Source organism: Nansenia antarctica (assembly GCF_963989245.1).
Source record: "Nansenia antarctica genome assembly, chromosome: 6".
Taxonomy (NCBI): Eukaryota; Metazoa; Chordata; class Actinopteri; order Argentiniformes; family Microstomatidae; genus Nansenia; species Nansenia antarctica.
The window spans coordinates 49,514,067-49,534,461 of record NC_137676.1 but is presented as its reverse complement, the minus strand read 5'-3'; the positions used below and the strand labels follow the sequence as shown (position 1 = coordinate 49,534,461).

At 42.4% G+C, this 20,395-nt stretch overlaps 1 protein-coding gene across 1 annotated transcript; it reads left to right on the top strand.

Moving 5' to 3' along the window:
- Nucleotides 1-2,564: 2,564 nt before the first annotated feature.
- znf740b (zinc finger protein 740b) lies at nucleotides 2,565-7,950 on the top strand. The gene is made up of 7 exons (XM_080534975.1): nucleotides 2,565-2,692; nucleotides 3,647-3,795; nucleotides 3,960-4,166; nucleotides 5,427-5,561; nucleotides 5,707-5,836; nucleotides 5,954-6,072; nucleotides 7,619-7,950. The coding sequence occupies exons 2-7, from the start codon at nucleotides 3,751-3,753 to the stop codon at nucleotides 7,787-7,789; spliced, it is 807 nt and encodes a 268-aa protein (XP_080391101.1). The 5' UTR covers nucleotides 2,565-2,692; nucleotides 3,647-3,750; the 3' UTR covers nucleotides 7,790-7,950.
- Nucleotides 7,951-20,395: the final 12,445 nt, after the last annotated feature.

Here is a 20,395-nt window from a genome sequence, read left to right as displayed (position 1 = left end):
CCCAATACCACCCCTTGGCCCTGGGTTTTAGCCCTACCCCTCCGTTTTGTGCGTTCACGTGCAGGGTAGGGGTGTCCCAATTCTTGTTTTCATGTAGGGGTAGGCTTGATTACAATGGAGACTTGATCACAATATCAGAATTAGCTAGCAATGATTTCAAAGCTGAATATTCGCCTTTCGATTATAGCATTTAGATTTCCGGAATATTTTTTACACATCCTGTTCAACCAGTTTGCTATAAGTAAACTTAAGTTGTGAACGAATCGCGAAACGTTGATGCTTTTCTATGATACTCAGTGTTTCCTCCAGGATTTTTCACATTAGTGGCGGAGCGGTTGTCTTTCGCGCGTGATTTTTTTTTCCGCGTGCACGCGCATATAACGGCCACTGGCGCTCAAAACAAAGACGTAGTTTCACCAAAAACTAGAGGGTGGCAACAATTATAATTTCTTAAATAGCGGTTAAGTCATTAAAGCCGAGCAGGTGATTTTATATAGAAGGTGATCAAATACCAATATATCCTACAGCTGCAGCGGAACATGCGGAACGCGCATTACACACACACACACACACACACAGAAAGATCAATACGAAGTAGGCCTACATGAGAGTACATGCACAAAACCGGCTAACGTTACTCATTAACTGTTTACACAAGTAAAATCACAGTGTGACAGTCAGATGGAGCATTCGGTAAACAACAACAGCAAGGTAATGCTATCAGTTGAGTTAAAGAAAACCAACTCTTACCCTTGATGACAGAACATGAGCCCTGCTTACCCGTACCTCCGCCGTTCTGTTCGTGGTGATTTTAGAGGCAATAGATTATTTTTGCCCCGCGCTTATTGCTATGAATAGTTCGAAGCTAGGTGCTTGCACGTTAGGTGCGAGAATGCTCGGTTAACCCATTAGCGGGAACATTATTTGTTTCACAAAATAGGCTGATTTAATTGACCATGAACATCAGAGACATACATTACGAATGTTCATTTAAAATACTCTATACTGAGCACTGGTATAAGAACATGAACCAGAGAACAGCAGTAATGCAATAACCCACAGTCGTCGCTGATGATGTTGCATTTTCGATTAGGATATGGGATTAAAGGCACCGGCGACGGGCTAAAAGAGAAATCCAAATGTCCCGCTAAATTCGGACCAATCACAAAACTGTTTTGAAAGTGCGTCGCCTCGCGCCGCGCGCCTGTTGAGAGCGATTCAGTCTCGATTGCAGTGCGAACACAAACAACTTAATTGCAACATTGTAACATATTGTAAATAACTACACCCTAAATCGTAACGAAATGTTGGTCTGGAAGCGGCCTAAATCTAGCTTCAGTCTGCTTTTTTTCTGTTCTCCGGTCATAATAACTCGCTGCCTTTCTGCGCAGCCTGAATCAAAGTGGACTGTCTGAATCAATTAGTGGCGGAGGAAATTCATTCGTGGCGGCCCGCCACGAATAAATGCATATAGAGGAAACACTGTAATACTACTGATGATGTATCAGGGTCTTAAAGGGTTATCCCATTTCATAGGGGAAGATTTTCAACCATTACCTGTTGTGACTCTTCCGAGGGGCAAGCCAAAAAGCAAGTGGCACTCCAAAACAAGGGATAGGGGTAAAAAAAAGAAAAGAAATGGGACTGGGCCTAACTGTCTTACTAAAACTGACGTTCACATGCTATTGGCATCATTGTTTTAATATGTCATTTTAATGTTTTTCTAACATATTCATGTTTGATTGCAAAAGGGACTTACATTTTTCAAATATATCTTAAAACAGATATTTGTAGCCTTGCTTTTACTTTGGGTGCTTTTGGTCTTTCAGTTATTTTAGTTCACCTTTTTTTATTCATTTTGAGCCTTTTTTGTATTATTGTTGTAAACTTTATCCTGTTATCCTCCACGTTTTGTCTCGTCTTTTTATTTACACATTTTTGTATAAATGTTTCTGTAAAGTGCATTGTATTGCAACAGTGTATGAAATGTGCTATATAAATTAAGTTTCATTTAATTTGATTTTTAATGTTATCTGTCAAATATTTTCTAATCATGAAGTCATATGAAGGTTTGAATAAAGAAGGATGCTAAACATGTATTTCAGTAGTACACCTATGTAATAACAATAACTTCAATAGAGCTTACTCTATGTACTGTATATGTATGGTTGTATTACATTTACAATGAAAGCGTATGAACAGTAATTCATTGTTTATGGTTTTAGAAACATAAGTTCAATTCAACAGAATTCATTGGAATGCAAAACATTTGTTTACATTGCAAAAGCAATAGTTAACACAATTCGTAACGAATAAACAAACACATATTCTAATATATTTATGATAGTAATGCTGGAAAGGATTACATTTATGAATTAATGAGAAATAAGAATTACGTAATAACTGTAGAGCGGAAGCTGCCATTTAAAGAAACACAAAAAACCCTGGAGAGGCTGCCATCCGGTCCCTTACCAATATGGCGGACAACATTAGTCATTGCTTTAGAGTCACGTGGAGGCGCTCTCCCCGGGGAACACTTCCGGTAGCGTTTCCTGTGTTTGTAAACTGAGAAAAATTGGAAGTGCGACAAGAAATATTAATCTACAAAACTCAAAAAAAAACGAAAGATAAAGCATTAGCGAAAATCACTTCAATTTGACGCCGCTCTAGAGTAAAAATACCTAAATTCAAGGTATGTTTTAAGAATTTAATAAGATTAGACTTATTATTACGATGTGTAGTCGGCGCTCAGCCCGCACGCCCTGGCTGTTGTTGTGTTGTCTGGGGCGGGGGTGGGGGTACGCAACCAGTGACCTGCCTCAGAGCTGCTAAGCTAGCTCCACCTAGCTCACCAGTGTTAAAACCATGCAACCCAATTGCTTATTCACAACATATTTTGCGAAACAGCATAGCTAGCTATCTGTCTTCCATCTTTATCTTATCTAATTCGTGTTGATTTCGACCTCTCAAACTGATTAGCTTAACTTATTATTGCTAGCTTGATAGCCAGCTTGCTAGCTAGGAGTTTTCAGACATCAGTTTACACATCACAGGCCTTATTTTGAGAATAACTGTGCTGCGCTAATTAATATTATATACCATGGCTATCAAAAGTCATTACCCTGTTTATGGCTTTTTCACTTGTGTGGATAAAATGGTGCATTCCTTGACATGCCCATGGTTGTGTGATGTAGCCAGGCCTCATTTGTTTTCCTTTTTGTGTAGTCTTTAGTCAATATGTTATCTTCAGTAGAGTTGCAAATGTTCTTGAGTTTACCTGTCCTCTTAATCATAACCTCAGTTCAGAGCATCTGCATGAATTACTAGAGCTAGATCATTTATTCAGACTGTGTTTGTACCCTCTCCAGTTTTATTTCTATCATCATTGAAACATCAGCTTTTTTTTATTATAGATTTGGCACACATTTGTTTCTGTTTCCCTTGGGAAGAGGTGACATACACCAAACCGTTGGGGCTGTGTCCAAGCCTGATGAACTCCCTGATTATGACAAAATTATTATTGTATCCCACTACAATAAACCTGAATTTGGTGACCATAAAACCTTTGATTCAGTTTGAATTTGGCTGACATCCTGACATTAGCATGTAAAAAGAAAATGGCTTCACATCACCCCTTTACTTCCAGGCTTTGGCCTCTGATGATTTGGGTGGGTGTGGTCTCTTCTTACACCCCTCATCCTGAGTGACGCCCCCTGTTGCCCAAAACATACACGCATTCAAACCAAGGCGATGACACACCATTCCAACAACTCAGTTCGAGACCATATGAAATGGGTCAGTGGAATTCTCCTTATTTACAGCATCCCCATCATTGTATTATTTCAGTCTCTTGTTTTCAGTCTGTGCTATGTCATTCATGGCTGGGAGTTTCTCCTCTTCCTCACGTTCTCTCTGAACCTGGGACTGTGGCCCCCGTGACCTATTGTTTGTTTTTGCAGGCTGGGTTGCTGGGCTGTGAGGCAGTGCTGTCTAGCATGGCACTGATGCAGGCCAACAACATGGGCCAGAAGAAGATGATGTCACCACTGGGCCAGGGGCAGAGGGACAACTCTGAGAGCCACCAGTCTCACCACAGCCAGTCCCACCACAGCCACAGTCACCAGAGCCACCAGCCCCACCACAGCCACATGGTTCTGCCGTCAGGGGTGAGCTGCCCGCCCCTGGTGAGAGACACACTGAGCTGTGGATGTCATCAAAACACCATACGGGCTTCTTTGTTTATTCACAGAGACAAACACTGTTAGCAATCATGTACACATTGTACATATATTTTCCAGAAAGTATTTAGCTACTTTGCTACTGTTTTAAAAAATCTCTGTAATTGGTTGTAACAAATGTCTCTTTTGTAGCTGTCTCTGTTGTATAGTATATATTATACCAGTGTTTCCTCTACATGCATTTCATCGTGGCGGACCGCCACGATGGAATTTCCTCCGCCACCATTCAGATTTCTCAACCCAAAAAAAAAAAAAGAAGATTTAGGCCGCTTTTCAGACCTTCACAGCGCTAGACACACCCACAAGCGCTGAAACTGGACCAGTCCGTGTGTGTCGCGAGTATTGAACTTGAGGCTGCGTTCGTAAATTCGCTCTGAGAGCCCCGGAGCGCACACTGGGTTCAACGTCATAAAGGGACCAAGTCATTTGATTGGACAAGAGGCATTCCGTGAGTGCTGATCAGATTTCCAGAGCGTATTTACGAACGCGCCCTGGCTGTCACCCGAACACCGCGAGCTAGCGTAGTGTAGTGTAGTATAGGATGCGTAGTGTAGTGTAGTGTAGGATAGGATGGAGAGAGAGAGGAGAAGCCTCTCTATGTGTTACCTATGTCCAGTGTACTAGAACCACTCTAACAGGAGTGTTTGTCCGTGAATAACACCGGCTATGCCCGGGGTAGAAACACAAGACTATAGCTGGATGAGGTCTACAGGTCTACACGGTCATTTTAAGCCGTCGACCAGCCCTCTACGACCACGGGAAGTCATGTTAAAAGTGAAGATACTTCTGTTAAACTAAGCTAAGCTAAACATCGCTAATCGCTAACTCCCTCCTGGGCTTAAAGTGACAAGTAATAACGTTGTGAAAAAAAACGTCAGATCAGTGTTTTTGTTTTTATTGACAACGGAATTACATGCTGGAAAAACATGCAGACACAGACAATAAGAGACACACGGGAGAAGTACAGGAAAACATTTTATTTTTTTGGGCCATCCTCGAGTTTTGGCTGAAATTACGTCGTTGTTTTGAGCGCGCGTGCGCGTTTCATGCGCGTGCACGCGAAAAAATCGGTCAGCACTACCCGCCACCATTGTAAAAATTCCTGGAGGAAACACTGTATACTATTTATTGTTACATCATTTTAGTAATATCACATTGTCAATTAATTTTCCCTCTCTCCCCTGAAAGTTAATCCGAAAGGATGGAGAATTCCACTCGTCTAGGCTGCTTGAGGAAAAGGACATGCGAGCAGGCCAGAATATACAACCCAAGAAAAAACACAGAAAGTCAGGAACACCCAACAAAGTGAGAGAGAAAGTGGAGGTGAGTGCTGTGTGTGTGTGTGTGTGTGTGTGTGTGTGTGAGAAATAAGTATGATGGAAATTGTGCAGAGGGAGTGGAGAGGAAGAAGTAACAACGCTATACTGGGTATGAGAAGTTAGAATAATCTGAACATTGTATGTATCAGCATGTGCAGGTACAGATGGACATTAATGGTGATGATTCACTGAAAGTACAGAAGAACTTCATCTGTGAGCACTGCTATGGCGCATTCCGAAGTAGCTACCATCTAAAGCGGCATATACTCACTCATACAGGTATGTCTTTAAATGTCCCCTTGCTTAATAGCCGCTTATACACTATTGCAAGAGCTAGCCAGTGGGTGCTTGCACAACAATTAATTTGTTGTACTCTTTTGGTGTGTTATTCTTCAGGGGAGAAGCCATTTGGGTGTGATGTGTGTGACATGCGGTTTATTCAGCGATACCACCTGGACAGACACAAGAGGGTCCACAGTGGAGAGAAGCCCTACCAGTGTGATCGCTGCAACCAAGTAAGATACGCCAAAACTGATGCGAATGCACACAAACACATACATACAGATGGGAATGGGATAAGATTTTATTGATACCAATGCCATTATTGATTCTGCTTATCCGTCCGATTCTTTATCGATTCCCTTATTCCTGATATATTTTCTGCATGGGAAAAAAAGTAGGCTTACACAGGGTTTCAGCGTCAACGCAGTTGTTTTATTATCTTAAAAGGATATAACTTAGAAAACAAATATAAAACTGAATATCATATTAGCATTTTTCTCTGCGAGCAAGGTGCAGGTGGAACACAGAAGTTTGTGCATCATATTGTATTAGGCTAGGTGCACGATCTCCCTACTTCCTGAAAGGCACCTGGTATGAACATATCCTGTCTCACTCTATTGGTTTAATTGATTAATCAGCTGTGCGGTAAACTGTTGGAACACACAGTGCACAGCTGATTAATCAATTAAACCAATAGAGTGAGACAGGATATGTTCATACCAGGTGCCTTTCAGGAAGTAGGGAGATCGTGCACCTAGCCTATTGTCTCAAACCTCAGATTGGGCTTGTGCAACTGCTTGCACCTGTTTGAAAATCACCCTGTATCACAACTCTACCATATCTAAACATGCTTATGACATGGGGGAATGTAATACCAGTGTTTGACTTATTTTGTGACATAAGGTACGTCAGAAACTTGCATTGCGTGAGTTATGTGAATTACAACTTCCGTCTGGAATGACAACTTGTGTAACCTCAACTGGTTAAGTTTAGGCATTAGCTTATAATAGTTAAATTTAGGGGCACTTAGGTGGCGTAGCGGGTCATCCTTTCTCTCTCTCGCACCCATCCTTCCTGTCAAAATCTCTACTGTCTCTATCAATAAAAAGAAAAATATAAGTGGGACTGCCCCACTCAAAAAGAAAAAGCAAAAAATAAAATAAAAAAAAGAATAGTTACAATTAGATATTAACTTTGACTGGTTAAGGGAAGGCATAACGTTCGGGTTACAAGTCGGCGACATTCTAGAAAAACTCTCCAGGCTGAATCTCCATACCATAACCGCTGCAATAACTACAATTATTGCAGTACTATAGCTACACAGCTTATGTTGTCACCATATTAACCCTGGAAAGAAATTAGAACTAACGCATGTAACCTACATTTCCAATCAATGTTTACAATCACGAGAGCAACAGCAAGCAGCTACACCAGTCGGTCGTGGTGGAAAGAAATGAATCAAATCGAAAGCTTAAATTGATTCTGAGGAGTTGCAGTGTTGGATAGCCTTAGCCAACTAGCTAACATACGTTCAACAGCATTCCTCTCTGTTTGAGTCAGGCTAAATTAGCTGCATGAGCTACGGTCAATTCAGAGGGAAAAAAATATAGTTATAGTGAAATATAGTTTGCTTTCTCTTTCTACTCAAAACTGTTAAACCTTTGTCTGGAACGGACAATCTGGAACCACTTCCCCAGATTCCCATCCCTAGATATACATATATGTATTACACTCATATGACTTGTAGTTACATGTTGGCACATCTTCCTCTCCTCCCAGAACTTCTCGAGGACGGACCGTCTGCTGAGGCACCGGCGCTTGTGTTCGGTGGGCATCGCCAAGGAGGAGAACCAGTCGTGCTGTGAGGGCCGAGCCTACCCCCAAGATCCCCCAGGTCACACCGCCACCTGGAGCCCCCTACAGCCCCCCAACAACCGCCTGACTGTCTGAACCCCTCACCTGCCCCCCACGATCACCCACTCCATAAAGAAAGCCCACAGACAGCAGGCGTCAGCTCAGTGGCGCTACACCACTGGAGTGGAGAAGTACTACAGCCTCTGCCAAGACAGTCTGGCTAAGACACCAAACCGTAGTTTGTTCTCACCAGCTCATATCCTGTGATGGATAGTGGATTATTTTGTACTCATTTTACACATTTTTTTTTTATTGTTACGTATATGGTACAGGTAGAAGGGGAAGACCAAGGATGGGGTGGGTTTTGGGTAAGCTGTCATTGCCATGGCAATAACTGATTCAAAAACAGACGTGTAGCCTCAACTGAAAGGTTATGGAGAAGTATTTTTTACTGCAAACGTGCCATGGAGATTCATTGGCCTTGCTTTTTTACCATTGAGTGTCTGTGGCACTTCACCATTGAGCAATACTGATCAGTAACCTAGAACATTTCAATGATCCGATAGCAGCCTCAGTGGTGCCTGCTATGTTGTATGGATAGGAACTCTTTTACCGACAACGGTAAACACACAAATCCTTGTGGCCTTGAAACACTCAGACTCATTCAAGTTGGCTCTGTTACTCTACTAGTAGCATACTAGTTTGTGTTCTGACTTGTTAGTTAGTGAATGGTTGTAACTAGTTGATGCTGCCTCCCCGATGTAGTGATCGATAGGGAGTTGGCACATTTGTTCTATGTCATTAGTGTCCTCACATCCATCCAGTCCTAATCATATGCTTGATTTAATACCGTCTTAAGATAGCTAACGCTCTACACACTTTGATAAAACACTGGTCAGAACAGATGTTGAACTCTAGAACCTCCAATAGTGACTGTTAGGAATAGCGAGCCTGTCTTGTCAGTGAATGTCCAGGTGTCGTTTCCTAAAGTGAATCTGTATTCTCTAGTATGGGTTATTTTTTTTATTTTTTTATTTTTTCTCTTATAAAAATCACTGTCTGACTCTCTTAACTTTTGTCCTTCAGTATTATCAAATGTCCTGTGTGTTCCATTTTGTCAAATGTCATGTTTCTGGTGTGATTTTTAACAAGGGTAAGGGAGGGGGGAGCTTTGTCATGTTTGAAAATCAGCCTGTGAAAATGCCATCTTTGTTATTTTTCAATGCACCTCTGGCATCTTCAGTGAAGATTATTACTTCTACTCAGTGGACATGGGAACAGAAGGTCCATTGAGTGTGTTTTCACTCAAGATTCAATTTAAGCTCTGTTGTGAAGTGTATCTGTAAACACTGGATTGAGGAAGCCCAAATTTAGAGAAGACACATCCGTTTGAACAGTTCTTATCTGCATAGACTGAGTTTTTATTGAAGACCAGTAGTTACCTGCATCACTGTCAGACTGTTAGTCATGTAAAAGGACTAATGGCAGTTCTCTACTGCTGAATTTAAGTTAATATATATTTTAAAGTTCATTAGAAGTAGAGGCAAAGCTGCCACTAGTACCAGTCTAGTGTAGCAGTCATGATTAGGTTATTTGCTTTTTTATCAAGTAGTTTTGCATGCATTTGTGGTCCCCATGTTAAACAAACAAAGGGATCCTGTATACATTTGTTTTTTGTTAAAGAGAGTAAAATGTTTTTTGATAAAATGAGGATTTTTTTTTGCGAAAAAAAAGTACTTTGTTATTATGATGATTATAGTCTTATCACAGGTAAACTGAAGTCCATTTTGACCCAGTAAGACATATTGTAGTGAATGGAAAGTTAGGGCCTCAAGCTTAAATAAAGGTGTTTCTCTTTTTAAACATGTTTGTGGTACTCTTCTCTAAGTTCTATTGCACTGACTCTTGGAAATTCAGGGGATTGTAATTTCAGTCCAGCAGATGGCACAAAGATTCATGAGTTAAAAGTACTAAATTGAATGTAGTGATTTAAACTAAAGCCAAGTCATACTTGGACACAAATTATTTGTGTTCATTCAGTTAATTTTTACTTTACTTATTTAAGATGTTTTTGTCTTGTTTGTGGTGTTTTTGGTGTACCTGAAGTGATCATTCAGCAGGCATGAATGCTCATCATACAGTAGATGTGAGATATTATTTTCACCACTAGAGGAGGCTCTACCCTCAACCATTGAGATCCAACACAAGTTATTGGTGTTTTGCTCAACATTCGTCTACATGATTTGTCTTTAAGGCTACTGCAATTCCACGTTCGAGAGACAGTGTTTCAGAGGAAAGCCATTGAAACATCCCTATTACATGTGAGACCACAGTTTTAGAGGCTGAACCAGATGGGGATTTCTTAGATAAAAATGTCTGCAACTTGGTGTCTCAATTCAGTGCTCAATTCTGGTTAAAGGTAGCAATGGGTTGTGCATATCACGTTTTCACCAGGAAGCAAAGGCACTTTAAGATCATATGAGGGTAGCACTCACCTGGACGATACTCAGAAGCCTTTTTGCACCGGGGCGCACCACATGGCGCGGCTGTGGCGCAGGAGGTAGAGCTTCCGTCTAATGATCGCAAGGTTGGCAGATCGGCGGTTCCGCCCCGGCTGGCCACGTGTCGAAGTGTCCTTGGGCAAGACACTGAACCCCAAATTGCTCCCAGTGAGCGGGCCGGCACCTTGCATGGTAGCTTGCCGCCATTGGTGTGTGAATGGTGAATGAGAGGCCGCTGCGCTTTGGATAAAGGCGCTATATAAGTGCAGTCCATTTACACCCATTGGCTATCACAGTGGACTGAGTGAGGGGCGATTGTGCCAATTTGACACTGGGGATGAATGGATTGTTTTGTAAGAACATGTAGTGTGCAGTGGTGTTGAACATGGGACTGTGTGATGGGGTTGATGCCTGAGATAGTAGGAGGGACAGAGTGACCCTGTGTAGTCCTGAGCTGGGGCTCCTGGGGTGTTATAATTAAACCTGCAGGATGAGATCAGCCTGAAGGCTGCTGGGAGTGTGTGCTTTGCCCCATGGGAGACATCTTCTCCCTCTCTGGCCTGATTTACAGCACCCCAGCACTTAACACAGGCCATTCTTAAGTAAGGGAGGACAGGGAAGGAGAGAGATGCCACTCCATCATCACAGTCATGAAATCATCCAGGTTTGAAATCATCTTCCAGACAGACTGGATATGAAGTCTCTCTCCAACAGGAAATACACTCGGTACTGTCTCCTACACTGTCACTCTCTCAGCGAGTGAATGATATTCTGTAGGCTGAGAGAGAACCCACTCCCCCCTCTAACAATCCTCCACCACTGACCTGATAGGGTACAGTGACAGGTCTCAGGTGGTTTCCAGTCCGATTACTCAATGTGTAAATCTCAGCTATAGCCATAATTGTGTCCACATACTTTTGGCTATGTAGTGTACCTCATGGTAAAAAAAAAACAGATTGAAACCCTCCCAACAATAGCTCTGTCTCCGTCTCCTCCCCTCAAGGTGTGGGAGCGTCTCCTCGTTTCATGTTTGATTAATAAAGGGAGCAGGCGCTCTGTGAAAGCTGCGATCTGCTCCCTGCCATCCATCATGGCCACCATGACAGCCCACCTCTCTGTGTTCATTAGCAGTGGTATTTAAGCCAGCAGAGGTGCTCGATGGCCGTCAGCATGGCAGCGCTCCTCATTAAAATTTCACTTCCTCCGTCCTCACTCCCCATCTCCCAGGACACCTCCACACACACAGACACACACACACACACACATACACACACACAGACATATGATAAGTATTACTGCATGCACTCCTCCAATCATGAGGATGAAATATTAAGAGTTGTCTTTCCATCATCGAAATCTAATAGATAACTGTTTAGAAACTGATTTTACATGCTTTACAAACCCTTTAGTGTACTTAATGTCTTGACAGAGTTACAGTAGGCTGATACTTGAACACTTTAATTACTTGAATCATAAAAGAAACCCTGTGAAACAGAAGTTCTTCATCTTGAGGAACATATTACGTTTGACTATTGACTCACTAGATTAGAAATAATTAACAATTATACAACTTAGCACTCACCAAGCAAGAATGAATTTTATACCATTTACAATGATAACCCCCTAACCCAATTTAGGCTTCCACATGAAATAGATTTTGCATACATTTGAAGATCCCATCAGCTCTTTACAAAGGAATCCAGAGGACATTACTTTTTTTATCATGACAAAAGTATAGTAATGTTATGAAATATATAATGCAATAACTCTGAAGTGAATTATATATCTGTATGTAGGACTTAATCCTAAAATACAGGGCTATAGCTTAGAGGCATATTGCACTAATACAGCAATGTTAGCCAACTGTTATTACAGACAGTAGCTCAGATGGTCTGACATGTCAGTGAGCATTAGGTGTTCTCTAGGGATATTGAACCAAAAATGGCTTTTATTAAATAGCAGACATCTTATGTGAATGTATATTCTGCAGCTTGGCTATGAGAAAATAGAGATCATGGCCTGCAAAAAGAAGTCAGTTAGATTTTTGGTTGAAAACCAAAGAATGGATATCAATTCTATAAACACATGATAAACAACTTAACAACAAGAATACAAAAAAGGTCCCCTGTGTTTCTTCCACAGTACAAAGGAGGGAATAGAATAGTATTCATTCAACCATACAATTCATTGTGACTGATACACAAAGCTGTAATGCAAGTCAGGTTTTTGCTGAGGTTCTCTTCTTGTCCCATATCCAACTGCTTCATGACAAGCTGAGGTGCATGTCATAGTTTTCCTGCCCAATTAGCACTGATCAAGATTAATTAGCTCAAGGATATTACAGTATTCCCATTCCTCAACACTTCTTCCTGTCATATCAAATCTGAGAGAAAAGTTGCCACACTCAGCGCATCTGATGGGTGACTGGGGAACAAGAAATGGTCACAGTAGCTGGCCTACTTACATGTTAACTATAATCATGCATATTCATGTGTTAATCCATGAGACACAGACTTTAATAGTGTTCTCTCTTTATACAACTTCACACTATAGGTTTGTGACTTTCTAGTCAAACAGCCCAAATTGCTCTCACTGAGAGAGAGTGTGGGAGCTTCAGCATCAGCGGGATGACCTGACCTGGAAGGACAACACAAAAGGCACCATCAAGAGGGCACAACAGCGGCTATACACCCTGAGATGCCTCAGGAAGGAACACAGCAAGCAGGAGATACTGGTGACCTTTTACCGCGGCGCAGTGGAGAGCATCCTCACCTACGGCATCTGCAACTGGTTCTCCAGCTGCACAACAGCGGAGAGAAATGCGCTACAGAGAGTCGTGAGAACAGCACAGAAGATCACCGGCGCCCCCCTCCCCTCTCTGGAAGAGCTGTACAACACACGCTGTCTCAGGAAGGCCTCCAAGATCTCCAGGGACCCGACCCACCCTGGGTACGTACACTTTACCAGGCTGCCCTCGAAAAGGCGGTTCAGGACCCTGGCCGCTAAGACTAACAGACTGAAGAACAGCTTCTACCACAGGGCCGTCCAGGCCCTGAACACAGCAAAGACCTAAGTTCTGGGCCCTGGACAGTCTGGACGGATTGTATGGCAGCTGCTGGACTGAAAAAATCAGGTGTAGTGCTGAGGCACAAACATGTACATTTCAAGCCTGCAAACTGTGACACTTTAAATAACGTGAAACAATACTATTGTGCAATATGACAACCCTAGTCGTCTATCTGTACAGTATAGTACAGTGGATTGTGTACATAGCCTTTATTTATGTAAACCAGCTCCTTCCCTTCTTGTGATTTTTTTTTTAAGTGTTTTTTTTTCCCTTTCCTAACACCAGGGGAGCCACCCCTCCTAAATTTCGTTGTTTGGTACCTGTACTGTAGCAATGACAATAAAGTCCATTCATTCATCAGTATAATGTACAGTCACCAACAGAACATAGCCTACTAGCTAGCCTACCTACTGCATAGAAACCACTGTGGCTGTTGCCTCCCACTGGGCTGCTACTCTGCCTGTGTGCTGCTGCTGGGCTGGAGTGCTGCACTCCCTTCCATCCACACCCAGTGAAAGAGAGGAGGGACCTGGTGGTGAAGTGGGCCTGGCCAGCTCAGTTGTGCAGTACCTCATTGTTAAGATTTATTTGGCTTGAGAGTCATCCACATTCCCCTTGACAGGATGGACACCCCGGCGCCCTGCCGACGGTGTAAAAATCACTTTCCAACAGAGGCGCGTTTAGCCTCGACAGATACATTAACATGCCGTGGCCCCGCACCACCCCATTAATCTGCAGCTTGTTGGGACGCGTCTGGGCGAGGGAGCCAGCCTCTCCAGGGAACGGAGAGCCAGCCAAAGGCATGGGTCCCTCAGTGAGTGCCACCCCAGCCCGACCCTCATCTCAAGAGACCTGGGTTTACCTAGTTCACTCTGACATCTCTGGATGTAGCTGTTACAGTAGGACTAGGGAAAATAAAGTGACACACTGGTCAATAATCTGAAAAATAAATGTTAGATGACTTAATTCATCTGTTCTCGCAGCCCGTTTGTGATACAATTCTGAAACATACTTCAGTGGAACTGAATATACCTGCAACATTTGGAGGACGTTGCATTGTAATGAGGTGCAAAACCTTCTGTTTTGTCTTTTTTACATGACATGTGAACAGTGGGCATGAGATGTAACCCCAAGCCTCCAAGTTCATATGCCGGTCTCTCTCCCATCTAATTATGCACTGACTCTCTTGACAAGGGTAGTCTAGGGCTTCCCTTGTGTCTCTATCCCCCAGTAATGTTCCACTTGAACAGACAGACCGTGGTGAGAACTGAAGGAGTGAGGAGGGGTCTGATATAAGGACGGAATGATGCACGAATCCTTGGGCATTTGATAGACAGGGCCGGCCTTGCTATTTACCCTTAGAGATTTTCATGGGTCATGGCCGGCACAGGAGTGCATTCTTGCTCTTCTTGATCTCCGCAGGGATGGACTGTCAGGCTGATGAAGAGATAGGCTGCAGATAGATGATGTGCACGAACATAGCAGTGAGATAGACAGAGATTCAAAGTGACTTTGGCAGTTTGCTTCTGTTGATCAGCTTTGCGCTACAGTGATTTATTCTCTGCCATTTAATGTCATTTGACATTATAAGTCCTATACCGCCTCACTGATTATAGGAGGCATGAGATGGGAATGGTAGGGCTAAGACAGCTGAATGGGTGAAGGGATAGTTCAAAGAAAGTGGAGACACTCACACACACTACTCATCTTTAAAGTGGGAGAAAGAGAGATGTTCTCTGGTCAGGGACTATAGAAACACACACACACACACACACACACACACAACCACAGGCCTGAGATTTATGCGACAGTAGACTAATTTCATGTTATTTCATAGTGGCACTGTCATCTGATCCTCATTTAGATGGTGAACTAAGACAAACATTTGAGGCAGCCCCATTTGGTACAGTTTAACAAGACACAAAATATATTATTTTAATTGAACAATTTAGTGGTACAAGATAACAAAAACTCAACAAAAATGGTCTATTCATGAAATACAGAAGATAAAGCTGCAGTAGTATGAGACTATAGGACTTTAGATCACAGGCTACCTCTGCTTTCTTTTCCATTGCCCTCTTTCTCTGTGACTCTAGTAGTAGATCTCTCCTCCTCTCATGACGTCAGGAGTGTTACACACCAGCGCCACCTCCCTTCAGGGATACGATTTTACGATTGAAACCTGACACCATTTCTGTGTCCTATAAGCGACAGAGCTGTAACTCACTTCAAAGGCAGCAGGCGTCAAATCACAGCGCAGCCATAAATTCGCCTGTCATGTCTGGGCCAATGAGAAGATGGCCTTAAATCACCGCTGTCATCCTGGCGGCCAATGGAAAGACGATGGCGGTAAATCTGTCAGGGGTCTGTTAACGGCGTTGTGGTGTGGTTGGGGAATCCGTGGGGAGAGAGAGGAGAAAGTGAGAGAGAGAGAAAGAATAGATGACAGAAGGAGGAGGCAGTGGCTCAGAGGTATGCCACAGAATAAAACATCATTCTCCCTCATTCTTTGGCCACGTTAAAAAAGCCACATAGCGTAGTAAAATGAAGGAGTTTAGAGACAGCACACAGAGGAATTTAATTGAGTAAAAACTAGACTAAACACGACCACAAAAGAGGGAACACAAATGTCCCCCTGAGGGATGCATTTAAGTTGAATACCATCAGGAGAAACACTCATAAACATTTACTGCCACCATGGCTGTCTGATGTTGACTGTCTACAGTGAAAATGAGTGATGGGAATTCTAGACCCTCTTGCATCGTCACTACTGTAGATTTCTGTTGTTGAGTGTTTCATAACAGCACTAACCCACTGACCCCCAATAGGCATGAAACAGCATGGTCAGTAGCAGGCGCCTGGACTGGAGGCTGAAAGGCTTTGAGCGCCATAGAATTATAATTCTATCGTGGAGCGATAGGGGCAGGGGCTGTTGGGGTTGCAGGGGCTGTTGGTGAAGCTGTGTGCTCACAGCTGACCAGATGTGCTCAGGCTCTCCGGGTCCAAATGAAGAGCTGTTGTCTGGGCAGGGCACTGGAACACAGCACAGCAGGACCCAGGCCTGGATCGGGAGGGATTTCACTCTGCTTGTAAATCAGTCAGAGAGATTGAAAAAAACAACAACAGCCCCTCACTGAATAGTGAGGACTAGATGTTCACATGTATCACTGAGGACCCCATGTTCCTGGTATAATACAACGCTCAAGTAAACCGCAGATTGTATAGGGGAATGGCAGGGTAACATTCAGTATTAGGTGGAATATTTTCTCTAATAACAACACCCTTCATAATGTATTCATTAACCTATCAGAGTTAAATATATATTCAGGGTATACAAATAATGGAATGCTATGGATGAATGAATAGCATAGGTTTGCAAAAAGTTTGTTATTTAATGGCTTTATCCCAACATAGCTATGGTATTTTCTCACACACCAAATTGGAGGTAGCTAATAAATACATCAACATGGAATTAAATATTAGCATCAGGATTTATAGTCATCTTATGTCATTACTATGAATACAATAATTTTCTGTAGAAACATAAATTGCATGTTGAGTTACAGCTGAGGGCAGACAAATGTGATGTGGTGGTGCTGTTGTTTTTGGCTTGCCTTTCCACAGAGCGGCAATGATTTTCTATTCTATGGGAATCCATAAACAGCCCCTGTGTGGACGAGCGTGGCCATAAAGCACGTCAGGCTGCAGACATGGTGTTGAAGTGAGGCGACCAGCCCTGGGCCCACACCTTCACAGACACAGTCCTGTTTACTACCCCCTCCTCCACACTGCCACACTCCTAGCTCACACCTCTGCATAAACACACCTCTATCACCCGCTGTATCACTCTCACACATCCTCTCTTCTGATTCATTTAGGATTGGTTACATTCAGCCAGAATGAGTGAATGCAGCTCACACGTGCCTATTTTGCAGCATAATTCTCCTTTCACACAAACACGTAAGAGCCACAAATGTCTAGTGCAAGCCTTGCTCCAGTGATAATCATGTCCTTTTGTTTAAATATTTGCTTGTGTGGAGAGATGGACCTCATACCATTGTTGTTCTTGCCAGGCTTTAGCTGAAGCAGGCCATTGACAAGGAGTTCAGGCACCTACTCTATGACATTAAGTCTCTGTAAGCCTGCAGATGATGATAATTTATTGACTCTTACTTACACACTCTGACACACACACACACACACACACACACACACGCACACAGACACACACACACACACACACACACACACACACACACACAGAGACACTCTTTCACTGTATGCATCGATCAATTACAAGGCTCTAGCCCACACGCCTCTGACAATTTTACAGCATGTTATGTACAGCGTGTCAAGCTGTGGCGTTTCAGACTGTTATACTCATTTCTGTATAATTAATATAAATTACCTTTCTGGCATTTTACGACGGTGCAACTGTAATTAGCGGATGAAAGCAAGTCAAGACTGCCCGAAGGTGCCAGCGCAACAATATCTGGATGAGAAGTGAGGGGACGGCAGGCACCTTGGGTGGGATCCATTTGAACCCTCTCTGTCCCCTGCAGTTGTCTCGGTGTGGGATCTCATCTAATCACTTACTGCTGTCTAGTCGTGCTAACCTCGTCCTCTTTAACCTTCACACACACACACACACACACACCCCTATATGACACACTGGGACATAAAGGCTGCTTTTTGTATCAATAGATCGGTTTGATAAAAGCTAAATAATACCATTGCTTTATCCTAATTATGTGAAAAAATACATCCCAAGCATTGATAACACTAATCTACCTTTACCGGTATCTCTGTAAACATTTGAACAGAGAATAGCAACTGAGTGGCTTTGCTAGTGAAACAATTAAAGGGGACTGGAGGTCTGCCAGAAGGTCTGCCAGAAGAATGGAAGAAGAATCTCTCTGGCAGGGTCCCTGCTGCAGGGACAGACTGTAATTCACACTTTACAGACTTACACTTCAACATTTTGTGATTGCTACCAAACTAAAAAAAACAGGGTAGTAGCCTATAGAGGAATCCTGGATATAAATATGTTGTAACATTATCTATGATATTGTAGTGGAAATTCTTACTTGCAGAAAACTGCAATTTCTCAAGTGAATCGTCATTCTTTTCATCTGCTTTCATTACACTATAAAAGCCTGGTGTATGAACATCCAAGGGTCAGGTCAACATGGGAGTGACTATATATCTCTATATAACACTGTGCAATTGTGAATATCATCAGATCATTATCCTGACCATCTACGCTTTGCAAACTCTAGTCTTGATCTCATTGTTACTTTAAGAATAAACAGCCTAAGCTTCTGATTCATTCTCCTGTGTTTACTAGCAATAAGGAAAAAGCTACCACAATATCCTCTTTGAGACAGGAGTACTACCGGTACATTTCTCAATTAGTCATATTAATGAATATTTGAGGGCGAGGAGGGGGTTTCAGTTAATACAAATCTCCCCTGCTGAGCTAGGATGCTGTGATTATGATCTTTGTGCCAAATCTTTGTTCCCCCTGTCTTTCACTTCTTAATCAGGTCTGTGTGTGAGTGATCAAACTCCACTGGCTGCTCTAGGATATGAGCAGCTCAATAGCTGAGCTCTCCCTTTATCTCTCTCCCCCTTTGATATCTGAGCCAAATCATTATTTAAGACAGAGCAGACAGAGAAGAAAAGGAAGGGGCTATGGGGAGAATATGTGCTGTTTGCAACCACTGTTTACTAGCAGTAGCAGTAGTGTGGCTCCTGTCCTTCTCCTAGACACATGTCTGAACCTGCTGGGGTGAAGAAGACACTGGGGAATATCTATGGAGGAGTCAACAAACAAAGGCTGCTCTAAGATGGTTCCCATAAGATTTGATACATGCACCTCAGTCTGCTACAAATTGTTAAATTTTCGACCCCACTGAACATTTCCAAATGTTATCCAAGTATATAGTACAACACAGTAGTACAATAGGCTATACAACCATTTTTGAAAACAAAAAAACATTTTGATATTTGGACCCAAAGTCAAAATCTCAGCTACATCGGTAATGGATGCAATAAGAGGAATGCAGCCATTACGAAACAGGACTAGATCACTACCACTCCTGCGGCAGACATTACTCCAAGGTATCTACATGATCTAGTGCCTATTCTCACATCAATTTCTCTGGAGGACATCCTTCATTTGCATTGAAATGAGTGTGAGGTGGGATGGGGTGGGGGGTGTTTCAGAAAGAAATACACATGGAAGCACACAACTCATTTTTTGGCTTGATTTGACATAGATAGGTATCTGCTGAATGATTACCATGAAGTATCTTGAGGAAAAAGTAATGAGGAAAACTTAATTAGACATGACCTAGTTCAACACAAAGCATGTTAGCATACCGGTAACTAAAATGTACTTTTAGTTATTGCATTGTGCTTTGATGCATCTACCAGGAGATGGAGCCCTTGTTACAGCTGAGTCCCTAACTATCAGCATGTTCTTGGGGGTACAAAGAGTACATGGTCTGGTAAAGGAACCCTGCAACTAAGGAAACAGGACATGTAGAAGCTGACTTACAGTCTGTTAATGTAGAAATTAGTTCTACATGGAAAGAGCACCTTTTGCAGTTGCTATTTCAGCTTCAGCTCCCCTGAATCTCCATCTATAAAATGGGGGATTTTGGTCAGCTTTGTATGCGTGAGACTGTGATAGAGGGCAATATATTTAGAAGAGACACACGAACAGTCATAGTAGATCCATCTTCAGTCTAGAAGAAATGCATTTATTCAAAATATGTGATGACTAATGATCTGTAAATGGGAAGGGCACAATAAGTATTCCCCATACAGTAACAGGACAAACAGTTGTGTACAGTGCATCTTATATTACATAAATACTACATCAGGACATTCACATCATGTTTACATACTGTAGACAGGTTCATAGAGTATTCTGAAGATAAACAGTGACTAACAATATTTCCTGATCTACAATTAGGACAATGGAATGTTTAAGGTAGAGATGAGGGTCATCAAGATATTATAAAAGGAGACTTCCTGATACAACCAGAATTCTAGCTGACATTTACACGATCATATCCAAATCACCCTTTTAATGGTAACACACCTGTTCAAGACCAACAATAGTTT

Bases quoted from the DNA above. Each gene is read 5' to 3' on its own strand.
- znf740b (XM_080534975.1), top strand. From the start codon at position 3,751: ATGACACACCATTCCAACAACTCAGTTCGAGACCATATGAAATGG. The intron at 5,562-5,706 runs GTGAGTGCTGTG...TGTATGTATCAG, and splicing joins AAGTGAGAGAGAAAGTGGAG to CATGTGCAGGTACAGATGGA. The intron at 6,073-7,618 runs GTAAGATACGCC...CTCTCCTCCCAG, and splicing joins AGTGTGATCGCTGCAACCAA to AACTTCTCGAGGACGGACCG.